The following is a 17,073-nucleotide window of genomic DNA, read 5'->3' on the forward strand; positions in this document are numbered from 1 at the left end:
CCAGATATCATGTTTGCAGCCCACTTCTTAAATTCAGATCACATATTTTAATGTGCAAATATATAAATAAATAATAAATACTTATTTATTCGACTAAGCTATACATTAACAAAAGGGAAGGCATGAATCAAGAAAGAATTAATTGAGAAGAGAGTAAGGAAGTGACTCCTTCAAAAGGAAAAAGTTATGGAAGGTTGTGACTCTCCCAAAAGGTTGTAATTATGGAGGGTTGTGACTCTTTTAAAGGGCAACAAATGATGAAGGGTTGTGACTGTTTCAAATGGTTGTATGAAATATTGTGACTCTCTCAAGAGCTGGAATGTTTGAAAGGTGGTAATTGTGATAGGTCATGACTCTTGGAAGGGGCAGACATGATAAAGAGGTGTAACTTCTGACTCACATTGGAAGATATAAAAAGGAGAAGGTTTCATTTGAGGAGGATCCGAGGGAGGTGAATTTGGGGGAATAATATATTATTCTCAAAGGCAAAAATGAAAAGTGGTGACCCTTTCACTAGCAAAGGAGAAATTATTCCAAGCTTTCAAGGGACTTATCTATCATCGCTCACAAACACATCAATCAACACCCACTGTATCATCACTCTTCACTCTATGAATTCACATACATTCAATCATCACTCACTTATATATGACATCATCAAATCAGAAGAAATCATTTAATCATCCATCAAACACCAATTGGGAATCAAGAAAACAGACCATCAATCAACTCAATCAGTTTATATTAATCATTCAAACATTAATAAGTCAGTCCATCAAAGACAAGATAAGCGTTCGATCAGGTAAGAACCGGCAGTCTAATCTTTAAATTTAACAGCAGTCTATGTACTGGTCAAAGAATTTTTGGTATGTTGTATAAGGCCTTAGATTATGATTAGGTTGAACTGTTATTTATCTTCCATTTGATATGAAATAGGAGAAACATATAGATAATGCATATTGTCACCATTATTTATATATTTATCTACATTGTTGTTCTTGTTCTTATGTATTCTATGCATGATAGACTAGATATAACGATTCCTTTGAACTTTCATCCAATCTACTGTTTCATTATGGAGGGTAGGTAGGCCATACGAGGAATGCAAGTAGCATAAGGGTTCATTCGAGTTGGGTAACCTTGGATGGGGCTGGGTGGCTGAATGGCACGTGTAATTTTGTGTTCTTGGGCTTGATGGACAGTTTCAAGTCGCCTTATATGATCTCCCCTGGTACTTCGTAATGGGGATAGCTTTAAGGGAATCCCACAAGTGCATTATGAATAATAGATTAATAATGATGATTAGAATTCTATTTTTAAAATTATTGAATTATATGTTTATTTATTTTTGATATCTACCCTGGTTGCAGACTCTAAATCTATTTTGAGAATTTACATCCCCTTACATAATCCAAACCCCATTTGAGAATTCTAGGGAAAATTGAGCAAGTGTCCCAATAAGGGACATTATATATACCCATGGAAATGTGCAGCTGCGATTCATTAAACACATTGTTTGACATTTAGGTGTAGCTTGCCATAAATGTTGCCACTTCAATATTTATAGGTATAATGTTTATTTACATGGTTGAACCACTATAGAGTGTGCCTACGCAGGAGAACATGTTAACCTTGACACCTTTAAGTGTTGGACAGAGTAAGTCCTTACATCAACTCTGTTTACATGCTCCTAAATGCCCTTGTATGTTGTTGTTCTTCTTTGATCTGTTCCATCATTCCCTGGTCCCCTGTTGTCTTTGATATTTTCTGTTATATCATTATTTGCTTCTTAATGGACTTGTGGTGATCATTATCACCTTGCAAAAGTATTCGTTGAAACATATAGGTTTTGAAAAGATGATCTTGCAAACTGACTAGGGAAACTACAATTGAATTAGATTGATTCACAAAAGACAATAGATTTGACAACACAATAAACAAAAGGTAGTACATTTAAAAATAAATAAATACAAATATAATGATAACTACAAGAAAGGTTGAGACACTTGCCAATAATATTCTGATAATGAAATGGACATGTGAAAATTATTGATTGTGGCTTAGTTGAAGATGTTAAGCTCCTTGTTTTCAATACAGATATTTTCTTTTATTGATTTAGCTTTCTGTTGTCCACGTGAGCATGATTTAGGCTCTGTTTATTGAAAACAGACTCTGTTTCAACTCTTATTGGACTTGTGAATCTATGACTGGTCCACTGGTTGGCATCTGCTTGTATTTTTATCAACTTTTAGCCATTTTTTCAGTTATTATTATTGAAGACACAGGTGCACTTATTGCTTGGATGATGCAATCTGAGTGTTTTTTCTGATAATTTCATTTCTTTGTTTTCAGGGAATGGAAAGACAATTGTAAAGTTCCAGGCTCTTCGTCAACAAGTTATACATGCTTTATCCAGTGCTCCGCCACCTGGACCTGCTACTTATGTCATGTCCTGCCTCAATGCTTTGCTTCTCCTCGATGCTGACAGCAATGAAACCCTTAGTCACTTGTTGACATCAGCTCTTTCATCTTTGGATAAAGTGAACATGTCTGTAGCTGATTCTACTGAAGCACGGATTCTGGCTTCTAAGTTGTTCCATAATGTAATTAAAGGATCAGTGACATTAAGGGTGCGTGTCCTGGTTAAACTAGCAACAGTTTTTGGCATTCAGTTGAGAGATATAGCAGGAGTGATGCACACACCTGCATTGGATGAGGCTGAAAAAATAGTGAAAGCAAAAACCTGTATAGAACAATTTATTTTAGGGTTGATTAAGTTGCGCCTGTATACTAGTGCAGTTGCTCTTTTAAAGCAATTTTCTTTTCAGCACTCTAGTTCCCACGAATTCTTGCTTGTTATGATCCATGCGAATCAATTTGAAGCAGCAGAAGAATGGGCAGCATACATGGGAAAGGATATGATCTGTTCTCTTATACAGCACTGCACAGAGTTGGGTATGTTCAAGAAAGCTTATAAGAGTGTGGAAAAATATAATTTGCAGCAGGAATTCCCTGGCTCATATCATCAATATAGGAAAAGGTACCCTGAGTGCATTCCTGGAAAATTAAATATTTTTATTTTATTCTATTTCATCATGTTCAGAGTGGAGTTTGACCTTCCATGTCACAGTTAGACTCAATTTTATGTTATTTCGATTAAATAGTAAATTTGATGCTCTGAAATTTTCAGTACACTGAGGAAGCTTATGGAAAAAGATTGCTGGGATGTTGCAGAGGCAATAGCCACCGAAGATTGCATACTTGTCCAATACATGGTAAGTTAAAAGTTTTTACGGTCCTTCAGTTTTTCATATTCATCTTTGCTACATTCTGATGATCTGTATGCAGAGATGATTAAGTTATCATACTGTAGCAGATTTTGATGGTAAGGCAATATGATGTCATTCTTGCAAGTATTATTGGATCCAGTGTTATTTTAAATTTTGTTTTTATCCAGATGCACCATTTTTCTAAATTCCAGATGATAATGTTGTGGCCTTAGTCGCAAGGTTTGCCGAATTTTTGGCTCCAAGTGCAAAATTCGGCGAACCCATAAAAAAGTGTAAATTTTTTGTTCAAGTTCGTTATAAATTCATATGGAACAATTTTTTTGGGTTTTCTAGAAAAAAAGCTTGTAAAATCATGCTCTTCATCAGCTAAAAATTAACCCTTTGAAGCTTGGCTAGGGAAAAATGATTGGGTCTGCTACTCGGCTAGGGAAAAATGATTCTGCTCCATATCCTGGCATTTGCTGCTCGGGTTTCGTCAGCTGAAGGTCACGTATAGTGCTCCATTTCCGACTGTGTCTGTATTTTCATGCGTCTCCATTTTGCTGTGTCAACGGTCTGCATTTGCTCCAGCATGGTCGACGGTTGACGACATCTAAAGTCTAATTATGTTTTTAATCAATTGGTTTAGGTTTGAAATCTTTGATAAGATTATTATAATAAATATGATTTGTATTATTAGGTTGAAACATTTTATAAGATTATAATAATACATATTAAATGTTATTTTTATTATTCTTTAATCAACGAAAACATTAATAATAAATAGCATAATAATAATAAATAAATCGTAAATCAACATAATTAAAATATTAAGTCTATCAGATTTCCACAATCCAGGTCAATGTATTTGCTTTTTCTGGGATCGATTGTGTGAATGTTTTTTAGCACCAACGTTTCGGATCATACTACATGATCCATCATTAGGATACAAGAGAGCAAAGGAACATGAAAATGCAGATTGCAGACCAATGAAGGAATAAAAGAGGAGAAGGGAAGAGATTGGAAGCATACACAAAGACCGAGGATGACAAGACCCACATGACCAAAAAGAAGTAAAAGTAAAATAAACAACCCAAAAGTTGGAAAGACCAAACAGATAACAAAGGAAAAAACTGAACGAAAGTTAAAAATACCAATATAAATGAAAATGCATATGACAAACTGAAAATAAGAAATAAGAAATATAAATGTATAAAGATATGTCAATATATATGATGAATATTGTTGATGTTTGGTAGCTTCAGTTGGATAAACTTGAGACTAAACTGAAGTTACATATATGTATATGTGTGTGTGTATGTGTGTAGTTAATTAAATAATAAATTATATATATGAGATATTATATAGATAATTATGTTGTTATCATTTAATGAACATGGGACATGTCTCTTCTCGATATAAATAAGAGGTCGTTGCTATTTGGAAAACACATACCAGACATTATGGCAGTGCTTAGTACATTTGCAACGATCCTCCATGAAAACTAATATGGTATCAGAGCAGGTTGGTCTTAGGGATCTTTGGAAATCTAAATCTGACCAAAGATTATGCTAGAATGAAAGTATGCTATTATTACACTTCCACAAATAACCCCAACCTTTGTCTTAAGAGAATCCATTTCCGAATAGCATGTTTGCAGATTTGTTGTTGCATGGCAACACATAGGAGACAACAGCATCAACCAAAATGTGGTAGTTATATATATTATAGACTTGTACTTCTCCCAACAAGGTTTTGAGTTAGGGGATCCCAGGGTTGAAATTCAATTTTCCTCTGCAAAGTGATTTCAAAACCAGTCAAACCATAGTTGTTTTGGTCTAATCGGAAGGACTGAGGAAGTCTCAGATTTACACATATTTGAGGATCTAGGCGAAAGCAATTATCTCCTTTCAATGATAACACATGAGCAGACGACAACATCCAATCAACATTGAAGATAGATTGAAAACTGACGATCACATCACAGGGTAATAATACAAAGGAGGATTATGATGACGATATTTGTGATACTTATCTAACAGCAGGTAAAATTGATTGTCGAAGGATCTAAGAATAAGTGACAAAATTGCAACCAACGAATAGCCCGTGACCAAAGATCTAGAACCAGTATATACAAAATAAAGAGAAGTACAAACCTGAAGCCACGAGGGAGTGATGTGGAAATAAAGGGATAGTGTATTTAATTTCACACACAAATGGTATTGGAACACTGCCTTGCAAACACTCCAATCTGAATATTTCCTTTAGTAGACATTGTTTGTTGGCATCAAAGTAAGAAATATAGCCGCTAATATCAAACCGACATTATGCGTGCTATTGGTAAACAGATTTGTCCTTCGGAAAGAAATGCAAATAATGACTCAAAATGCCTGGATGAAGGCACAAATTCTACCAACAATTGGATAGATTATCATTGGATTGATAATCTTCCTCTGAATTGAGAGGTACAACTCCCTCTTAGAAGATATTCAATGAATTAAACACCAACTTGTATCTTTAACCTGAATTTATTCATAAGCATGAAATGAATGCGATTGCTAGATTTACAATAAGGTAAAGAAGCAAAGATCAACAGATGGCCATAGGACCACTTATTGAGCCTTGCGTATGCAAAGGAAAACAAAGAGGGGTTAAATATCTCATTCTACAAACTATGATATGACAAAACTGCATTTGAAATAGAGTAAAAAGATCATAAGATCACATTCAACCAGAAAAATAAGTACCTAGACCTCAGGATTTGGCATGCACGTATATTTCCCCTTAAGTCAAAGGCATAACAAAATGACAACATTATTGTTTCATCTCTATCATCATAATCTTTGCAAAAGAATAAAATAGCTCACCAACATTCCCTCTATTACAATCAAAATACTATTCTCCCCCTCCTCCTGCAGCTATAGAACTCCCAGAATAGAAAAAGAAGAATCCCTATTCTAACTTTTTTTGGCATATTTAATTCTCTTCCTCCAATGATTCTTATTTAGTTTAAATAACTGATTTCTTAGGTATGTCTCTTTTTTAACTTTAACGGGCCTAATGTTCTATAACATTAAAGCTATAGTAGTTAGGATATTTATCGAATTAAAAGGAAGATATATATATATATATATATATATATATATATATATATATATATATATATGCACACACACACGTTGGGATAGGTGGCATCTAAATAATTTGATTACAAGGCATTAGTCATGATGACTGTGTATCAATAGTTGCCAGGTGTTCCTCCACTTTGTAGTCCATGTGTATAGAGTCCTTATCCGACATTGTTTCATTTATAATTGCCAAGGATGATACTGTTCTTTAGACATCTGCCCGCTAGTTTTCAGCCACTTAATAAGATTTCTCCTTAGAAATTGCTTCAATATACATTGAAACAAATTTGTCGTACTCTTGTGTATTAATTTTACGAAGAGAATCATAAATTTGAGATGCGTATAACTTATCATTGAATTCAGGAAGTAGGTGTGAGATGTGTTTAATATATGACATATCCTGAACATGTGCCTTCTTGTCGGGCTATACTATTGGTCTTATCACAATCCCATCTTATCACAAGCCTTCCTTGCTTCATTATGCACCTTCCTTATTTCCTATGCTGCACACCTATCATTTCAAGGTCATGCTGGGTTCATTATCATGTTGCCAAACCCACTGAAAGCTTCTTGGGCCTATACTATCTTCATAAATGGCTCGTGTATAAGTCCCTTTGCAGAGACACACTTGGTGGAGTTGGTTTATTCTTCAATCTTGTCATGTTCAAGACTATAGAGACTAGTGGGTCATGATGTTCTCCACATGTTTCTATTATGTGTCCCTTTGACATTTGAGATTGTAAGGTTACACCTTCCTCCCTTCTTATAACTCCATCACAGAAAATTGCACATCCAATATCAACCTAGACATTTCGATCCTTATGGTTTATCAAACTTCTTGGCCCATTGAGGCACTCGATACCTTAGGCCAAACTAATTTAAATCCGAACTTTTTCCATCTCTTGCGAATTAGCATTTGATCAAATGAATTGAAGGCAATCTTTCAACTTTGCCATTATACTCCATATAACTGTATCAACATTTCGTCGAACAGTTTGCATGGCTCCTCTATTGTTTCATGAGCTATTTTCCTTCTTGTTATCACTGTGCATGGTAACTGCAATGTTCTTAACACCATCGTGTCTCGCTCATTTGAAGGGACCTCAATAAGGTAGAATGGGCACTGTTAACTCATATCACTGTCGGATCTTACCATGATTTCTACATGATTCGTGATGCTCCCTCTGTTAAAATCGGGCTATTCCATGCCATATCATGTTGAACCATTGGAGCTATTCATCCGGCTTTCAACATTTCACTCAATAATCTTCATGTATTTTTCACATGCTAATTATTAGGACATGTATTTGTTCTTCTGATCATTGTGAGGCAAATTGAGTCGCTCCTTACTTCTCGAGCCCATTACCCTAAACCATCTTTGATCTTTATTTAAAACTATTACTCAACATACTTGAACTGTAATTATGCCACACGATTTTATGTGGATTGCCTGTGAGCTTTAATTGCGATTTGATACTTGTTGGATCATTATGACCATGTCGTCGGTTCTGAAAATGAAGAACATGTGTCCATGTGTTGAGGTCGTCAGTATTTTGTCAAACATGTCACATACATTCATGGGTTTTTCCTCCTTACAAGTATCCAAATATTTCGACAAACACACAACATGATTATGGATGAAATGCGTGTCTTAAGACAAGCTTTGAACCAAGGAGAAACCTAGATTGAGACTCGTAATGAGTCCTTCATTGCCATCTATTCCAGTTGACATGACCAACAAAACTTCTAATTTATCAAATCATTTAAGGCTTTCAAATCCAACCGTGACTTTAAAAGCAAACAAATTTCTCTTTTTGGAAGAGATAGTATCATTTATTATGCATAAGGGTCACCCACTAGGTCTACACCAGACAACCATACTATCATTGAGTGTGCTGCTAGCAATCTCTGTCTTCTCTCACAATGTAGTTCTTCACTTAGTGAGACTTATGATCTCTTGTGTGGTATTCAAAGTGTTATAAAGAACTGAGAATTCTTATTGCTTTCCAAACAAGCTACACATAAGCGGTTTGTGACTTGAGAGCACCCAACATGTTCTTATTTATTAGATTGGATGTTTCATAATGAAAGCCTCACATATCCAACCTCACGACAAGTTGTATTCACAACTCTAGATCTCACCCTTGGGTTTTGGGCCTTCAAAGTCGTATCATTTGAACCATTGAAATTGAACTTGAATTTGTGCTTCTGAATTGGTAATTCTGTGCTTTGAACCCTGAACTTTGAAACTTTGAGCCTTGAACCGATCATTTGTAACCCTGAACCTGAATCATGGAACTGCATGGACAATCATGCCTTTGAACCTTGAACCTCAAAGTTGAGCTTTTGAACTAAACGACCTGCATTTTGAAGCTTTGAACTTTGAACTTGAACTTGAACCTTATGGTTCAATGGTTTAAGTTCAACTGAAAACCATATCTTTGCAACATATCAATTTTACAAAAGCATTTTCAACACAGATCACTACCAGATTTGAGAAAGTCAAGGAATCTGATCTTTATGACTTGACCTTGAAAGTTTAAAAGTTGGGGAGCTAAAAGCAAGCCAACATGTGCGATGGATGATACAAACAAGTCATGGTGCATAATCATATGGCTACTTTGTTATCAAATACTATGATTTGATTTTATATTGGGTGCTGCTTATATAAACATGATCAAAATGGAGTTTGCTAAATTTTTGGGTGCCACCGGATATAAGACAACAAAATCGTGTGCAAACAAAACAAACTATTGTTTATTCCTCGAATTCCTACGATGGAAGTTTGGAACGCTAGTTTGAACGGTGATGTGGACAAATTAAAGACAGATGATAGTCGATTCAGACATGGAGAGGGCACTCAACGCCTATCAAATTTCCAAGCTGTGATTACTCACCAAATTAAAAGTCACGATAAAGGCATTGGGGCATCGAGAATCGACCCATTAAAGGTAAGTATAAGGTATATCCCCTTCAATGTTTAATAGAAGATTATGGGATATATAATTATTAATATGGGTGGTTATATATATATATATATGTTAGACATACATTTTAATATTTAACATATATTCAATTTTGAAATATTTGTCAATATGAAGGAGTAATATTTAATAAATACACAAATTTGACAAAATGATTAGATATAGATTAGACATTTATTTTATCTATATTGGAATAATCTTATTATGTAGAATTATTTATTATCCTTGAATATTTTTTTTTGGTCGGTGATAAGTTTTTTTATTTATATTGTAATAAAATATCAACATTACATTAGTACTTACAAGCTTCTTTAAAGCTATCCTCTTTACATACTTCTACCTGGTAAGCTCCTTATACATTCCATGCTTACCACCCTATATCCCTCAACTCCTAAACAAATACACCCACCCTAAAAACATCTTAGCCTTTCGTAATTTGGCTTTTTTGAATACATCAATAAGACACAAAAAGATACACAAACCAAAAAAATCCTCATTGACGTTCCAAAATTTCACTTTTTCTTTGTCGATTGATCCTCTTTTTCATGGCCCTCGTCCGCAGACATTCCATTCTTCATTCTCTAGCTAACACTGAATTGCCATCGACTTTTTCTATTCCTTCTTGCTGGTCAACTTCACTTTCTCGCTCCCTTGCCCTTTACACAAAATTCAAATCCTTTACCTTTAGACACATTCGTCATTTTATCCTCACAAAATTTAGACAAAATTGCCATGCCTCCCCTTCTGCTTCTTCAGTCTTCCACCCTCACTAGGGATTTCTCCTTAACCATCCCCCTTATCCTCCTTGCACCGGCACTCCTCCTCTTCTTAGGGTGGTTTATAAAGAAACCTTTAACCCTCTGCCCACTCTCCTCCATGAAGCTCTGAATTTCCATCCTCAAATTTGCCCATGCCTATTTTGCTTTCTCTTTATATAATTCTTTATTCACTCCTGTTGACCACTAAAGGAAACCCACTCTCCCTTTTCTCGAACCTTCCTCATAGTCTTCATAGCACTCACTGTAATCAAATCCTTTGCCTGGCCAAGCCCACTCTAAAAGGGACTCTATCCCCCCAAGTAAATCATCACGGAACAATTTTTTGACCACCCACTCCCCTTCTTCAATCGGACATGCAATTTCTATTCCCCACACCATTACAATGGCCGCAATATCCACGTTGATCTTCCAGTGATGTGTGGAGTTTTGGAAAAGTTCACCGTCTCTTTCACAGTCGCTATAACTCCCAACATTGGGCACTTCATTAGTTGTTTTAGCCGTTTATCCTGCACTGGTCCAAAGAGGGCTTTTTGCTATCGCTTTGTTTGAAAGGTAAATGTTGCCTCCATCTTTTATCAAATCCGTCACTTTCATTGCTACAGTTTACTGTTTTAGATAGGTTTATTTCCTTCATACAAGAATTTATTAAGTTTTCTGACTGCCTTTCTCTTTAAGCCACTGTCCCATCATTTCACCACACACTTCGAACTGGCCGATTGCCATCTTTTCTCATTATGAGAGTCATAATTGGTGATCTGCACAATCTTTCCGCCACCTTTACTGATAGTCCTTTATATCCTACTGACATTAGCCGTCACTCCTTCCTTACTTAACTTCGATCTGTCTTAAAAAGGTTTACATTTAAACCCCATTAACTTCATCAACCTCCAAAATATCCCAATGGTTACATAATTCATAAATTGGTCTTCCATCCTCTATTAAACTTGTCGCCCACTTTAATAAAGTGTTTGCCTCCCTATTTGCTTCCCTAGACACATGACACACTTTAAACTCCTCAAAATCCTTTAATTCCTCCATTATAGATTCTAAAAAATTTCTAAGGTGCCATGCATGGATTGAATTTTTACTAACTGCCTGCACCACCACCATTGAGTCTCCTTCCAAGATAATTTTCCTCCCTCCACATCTATTAATACATTTCAAAGCTAATAAAGCAGCTTGAAACTCTGCCTCATTATTTGTTCCATCTTTCAATTTTAGTGCTCCATAAGCTACTATATTCCTTGAGTTATCTTTTACAATGCAGCCTGCTTCTGAGCTCCCCGGATTTCCTTTAGAGGCTCCATCAAAATTTACTTTTAACCAACTTAAATTGGGGGCTTTCCATGTTGCCTCCTCCCTTCTCCTAGCTCTAGAGTTAACCTTTCCCATATCTCCAGCCTTACCCATTTTAATCCTTGGCCATCTTTTCTGAATTATCATATCTGCTTTCGTGAATACACAATTTGATAGGTTTTTCCTAAAGACTGCTGCATTCATCACTTCTTCAATGGAATGGTTAATTCGGTCTAAAAGCTACTTTAATGTTTCTGATCTATCTTGAAAAATCCTCCTATTTTGTTCTTTCCAATCACAATTGATGGGCCAATTCTCCATATACATTCTAAACAATTCCTTTTTCCTCCTCTTGGCCATGAAATGAAAAAGGCCTTAAGAGAGGGACTCCATGGGCCTTCCCAACCGAGTTTTTCCTGAATTTGCATCCAACAATTTGCTGCTACCTCACAATTAAGCAATAAGTGATCCACATTTTCCTCATCCTTTCCACACATAAAACATTTTGTAGGGCTCTGAAACCCAAATTTTCGTCTTCTCTCCCCTGTTAAGATTCTTCCTTGAATTGCTAACCATGCAAATGTGCCCACCTTTGGGAGAATTTCCTTACTCTAGCACAAATCCTCTGCCTCAAAACAATCATCCATCCTAGAATCTAGAATTTCATATACCAACTTAATTGAGTATTTCCCTGAGGCTGTTGCACACCAACTGATCTTGTCTTCTTTATTTAGTATGCATACCTTTCTACCCATAAAGATTTCCTTAAGAGTGTGTTGTTGTCTTTCCGAAAGACCCTCCACTCTCCAATCTTTACATTGCCAGCATTTTCCTAAAACCCCTTCACATTCTACTAAATAGTTTCTGACATTCTTGCCCCATCTTTCACACAAGAATTTTTTCAAACCTTTATCGCCACATTCCTCTTCCAAAGATTTATTTCCATTCCATGAATCCTCCCAAAATTTTTCCCTATTGCCATTTCCTCTACAAGATAGAATAAAATTCCATATTGCTGAGCCTCTTATCAAATTTTGGATAGTTAAAATCCATAAATTCTCAGTAGTATCCAAATATTTAGCCTTTAGAATCCTCATCCATAATTGCTCATCATCATTTGCCAGCTGTCACACCAATTTAGCCCCTAAGGCTATATTCATTGTATTCCAGTTTCTAATACCAGCCCCTCCAAACTTCTTTGGCCTACATATTTTATCCCATTTTAGTAAAGGCCACTTTTTTTCCTCATCTGCCCCACTCCAGAAAAATCTCTTCATTTGCCTTTCCACTAAATTTATCACCTTAGGAATTTTTAAACACATCATTGAAAAAATTGGTAATGCTGAAACCACGGATTTTAACATCAAAATCTGGCCAGCTGAAGTTAGCCACTTACCTTTCCAACCCTCCATTCTTTTGAGACATTTCTCCACTAATCCCTTCCAAACTTCTCCTTTGTTCTGTCCTTGGAATAAGGGGATTCCTAAATATTTACTTGGGAGAGCTCCCTGCCTTATACCTAAAATTCTTCCTATAGCTCTTCTCTTTGAGAGGGGGTATTAAAGAAAAAAATTTCAGACTTTGCCCAACTTATTTTTTGTCTTGACACCTTCCCATAAATTTCCAGAGTTTTTTTCATAACTCTAGCTTCCCTTTCAGAAGCTTCTCTTGTAAGGAAAGTATCATCTACAAACTGTAAATGTGAAATAGGGTCCACACCCCTTGCAACTTTAACCCCTTTCCATTGGCCCTTATCCCTCCTATCTGTAATCAGTCTTCCCAACACTTCAGCCAAAATTATGAATAGAAAAGGGGACAAAGGATCACCTTGTCTTATTCCTTTATCTAATTCGAAAAAACCTTGGGGGCTTCCATTAACCAAAACCGAGAACCTTACTGAATTTAGACAACCTTTAACCCATCTAATCCATTCCTCTTTGAACCCAAATTTTTTGAGAACTTTAAATAAAAAGACTCTATTTACCTCGTTACAAGCCCGCTTTATATCCAGCTTCATCATTTTGCTCAGTTTATTTGTTCTGACTGAGTGAATCATTTCATGTGCTATTATCAACCCTTCAAAAATTGATCTTCCAGGTGCAAATCCACTTTGCTCTTCTGATATTACATAGTTTAGCACCTCTTTTAATCTGTTAGCCACCACCTTTGATATGATTTTATACACAATATTGCATAAAGATATCAGTCTAAAATCATCAAAAGAGTTACATTCCTCCTTTTTAGGAACCAAAACAATAAAGGTGTTATTTAAATCCTTAAGAACAAATCCCCCTCTTCTTGACTCCTCCACCATTTCCCAGAGTTCATCTTCAATACACTCCCATACTCCCTGTGAAACCATCAGGTCCTGGACACTTATCTTTCCCTAAGCCCCATAGTGCTTTTTTTACTTCTTCTTTCGAAACTACAGCATTTAACTTTGCATTTTGCTCATCAGTAATGCACTTCTGAATACTTTCCAGCACCTCCTCATCTAAATCCTCCCTCCATCCTCTATCTGACCTCTATCCTTGAAGAAATTAACTGCTTCCTTTTTATTAGGGTTGGATCATTTATGATCTCATCGGCACCATTTTTTATTGAGAAGATTTTGTTGTGAGCCCTTCTAATTTTAACTGAATTATGAAAAAACTTTGTATTCCTATCTCGCTCTTTTAGCCACATTTCCCTAGATTTTTGCCTCCAAAACAATTCTTCTCTTAACAAGGTCTCATTATACTCTTTTTTAAGCTTCTTTTCCTTTTTAAAATCTTCCTCATTCATTCCTCCTTGAATTATCTTATCATTTAAGATTTTAAAATCTGCTTCCAAGTCTTCTTTCCTTTTAAAAATGTTTTGAAAAGATTCCCTATTCCACACCTTCAATTTTCCTTTGATGAATTGAAGCTTTTTAAAATTTTTAAAAGCCATATTACCTTCCCTCTTCGGAGCTTCCCGCCACCACCTTTCCACCATTTCCTTAAAACCATCCGCCCTCATCCACAATGCTTCAAATTTAAAAGGGCAACGCTCTGGAGTTAGCTCCTCTTGTAATCTCATACTAATGGGAAAGTGGTCAGATCCATGAATAGGCAAGATCTCAACATCCATCGACCAATCCACTTTGGTCCAGACGCCCCTAACAAAACCTGTCCAATTTTTCAGCAATATTGACATAACCTTGCCTCCTATTGTTCCATATGAGGTCGCCCTGTTTAAAAGGCATATTAATCAGCCCATTATCCATAACAAAGGAGGAAAAGTTTTCCTGTGAGGTAGACATCCATCCCTTACCCCCTTTTTTCCCTCTAGGTATAAGATTGCATTGAAGTCTCCCCCTCTAATGATAATCTTCTCTTGTAAAATTTCCAGCAAATCTGTAAGTGTTTCCAACAAATCTCTTTTTTCTCTACTTTGAGTTGGGCCATAAACATTAATGACATTTAAGTCATATCTCAATTGTTTCGAGGATATCTTTAACCACTGCCAATTCTATCCTGGCTGCATTTGAACTCCCTTCATTGTTTCTTTATTCCACAGGACACCTAAGCCTCCTGAAGCTCCTTCAGCTGCTTCCCAAACGCTCTCCCATCTGCCGAATTTACTTCTTAATCTTCCCAGATTTTCCAACTTTACCTTCGTTTCTTGCATGAACATTATATCAGGCTTTGCTTGGTCCAAGCCTCTCTTGTCCAAGCGGATTTTGTCAGGGGCATTGCATCTCCTGACATTCCACTAGAGGATCTTCATCCCTTTTGGGAGGGGTTCTTACCCCTTCTCGATTTCAATTTACTCTGACCTCTTGTACTTCCTGCTATCTAAATCAAAGCATTTATTGTTCTTCTACCTCTCTTTTGACTCTCCCCAAACGAAGCTTTATGCTTTTTGCTCTTTGACTTTTCAATGGTTCTATTTTCTTTCAGGATCAGGTTTTCCTCCACTCTGAAAGTCTTCATCCTCTACATCTTGCCCATCTTCCTCCATCCCATTTAGACTCTCCTCAGAGCTTGATTCCCCTGACTTCCCTTTCAAATTCCTAATTGTGGAAATTTCAATATCCTTAAACACCTCCTCGGTCCCCCCTTCCATATCCCCATCCTGCCCTGTTAAATACCCTTCGTTTTCCTCCCATTCTCTGGTTGCTTTTCTAGATTTCTCAGCCCTCAGTTCACTTTGGCACTCCCTCTTTTGAGGCTCTCGATTAACTACCTCTTCCCTATTAATCCCAATTACATTTCTGTCTACACCCCCCCCCGACATCTTCTCTTCTCCCATTGACCTAGTCCAAACATTCACTCCAATGTCATCATTCACCCATCCTAACCCCCCTTGCTCTGCCACTTCAACCACCTGTTTTCCTTGCTCTCCATTTTTGCTTCCTTCCAATTTTTCCATCCCCACATCTAAAACCTGAACATCTTTTAAAAACTTATTTTCCCTCTGACCATCTTCCTGACAATTGTTTGCTCTCGTTTTTGCCATCATAACATTTTCTATGTCTGTAGTATCCCTCTTCCATTTGTTATCATTCCCATCCTTTTGTCCTTTCAAATTGCTTGCTATCTCTGTTGCCCTGTAATAGCCCTTCTCAAATCTGCTCTCAAAAATGCTGATAAAAGCTCAAGGAATTTCATCAAACAATTCACATGCAAGGGACGTATGACTGATATAGTATTTCAGCGAGCTTCAAATGACTTTTTTTTCAATTTGCATCAATGAGAATCTTGTGCTAGAAGACTACAATGGACTACACAATGACCTAACATGAGTGTGCTACCAATTTTGATAATATTCGGTGCATATATATGATCTAAGCATGAGAAATGAACACCTATAGCCAACTGGCATTTTTACAAACAGTTGGTATGCAAACTAACTAGTTGATAAATAATGATATTAAATTGCTTAAATGACACCAGCAACTATTATCTTCTTAATTGCAATGAAAATTACAATGCTCATGAAATATGGCCAAGACTTTGGCATTTACATGGATTACAAAATGATAATGTTGGTATAATGCACACTTACAGCTGAAAGCTTATAACACTCTAAAAAACAATACTAACAAAAGAACCTGGTTGTAGATGGCTGTAATAATTTCCTTCTATGCTGCCCCTTCTGCTTTGCTTTTTTCGAACTGCTTTTTCGGCCTGCTTTTTTTCGGTTCTGCTTTTTCGGACTGCTTTTTCGTATCCACTTTTTAACCTGCTTTTTCGATTCCGCTTTTTCAGACTGCTTTTTCGGATTGCTACTATGTTGAATCTCAAGACCATATCTTTCAATGGCGTCAAGATTTCCAGCTTGAAGGGATTTCGTCTTTCAAACTATTGAGACATAATCTCTAGAAAATTCCCCAATTTCTTTGATATTTCCAACCATGCATAAAAGAAGCTCTTTCATTTCTTTTATAGTGTTCTCACAAGAGCTCCATCCTTCGTTTTTTCAATGTGGGATAAAACATAACTCCCTTTATGTAACTTATGTCTCCAATGTGTTATAAAATAAACGGGTCTCTTTTAATTTAAATATTTTCCACAAACTATAGTCTATGCATTAATAAAGTTAAATATTTAAATTTAACTTTATAAAATAGCTTTATCAATGCATAACAAAT

The 17,073-nt window shown here is 36.2% G+C and overlaps 1 protein-coding gene across 4 annotated transcripts in view; it reads left to right on the forward strand.

Moving 5' to 3' along the window:
* Positions 1-17,073, forward strand: part of LOC149533815 (uncharacterized) — a 199,487-nt gene that overhangs the window by 20,303 nt on the left and 162,111 nt on the right. For all 4 annotated transcript variants that reach the window (XR_016356781.1, XM_089803635.1, XM_089803633.1 and 1 more), the window contains exons 2-3: positions 2,353-3,040; positions 3,191-3,275. Coding sequence is in view for 3 of the 4 variants with exons in the window: in XM_089803635.1 (XP_089659761.1) it covers positions 2,353-3,040; positions 3,191-3,275 (773 nt within the window). In the remaining variant the exon portion in view is untranslated. The remainder of the gene's footprint in view (positions 1-2,352; positions 3,041-3,190; positions 3,276-17,073) is intronic.

Source organism: Cupressus sempervirens, chromosome 10 (genome assembly GCF_028749045.1).
Source record: "Cupressus sempervirens isolate cs-2001-9-10 chromosome 10, ASM2874904v1, whole genome shotgun sequence".
NCBI lineage: Eukaryota > Viridiplantae > Streptophyta > Pinopsida > Cupressales > Cupressaceae > Cupressus > Cupressus sempervirens.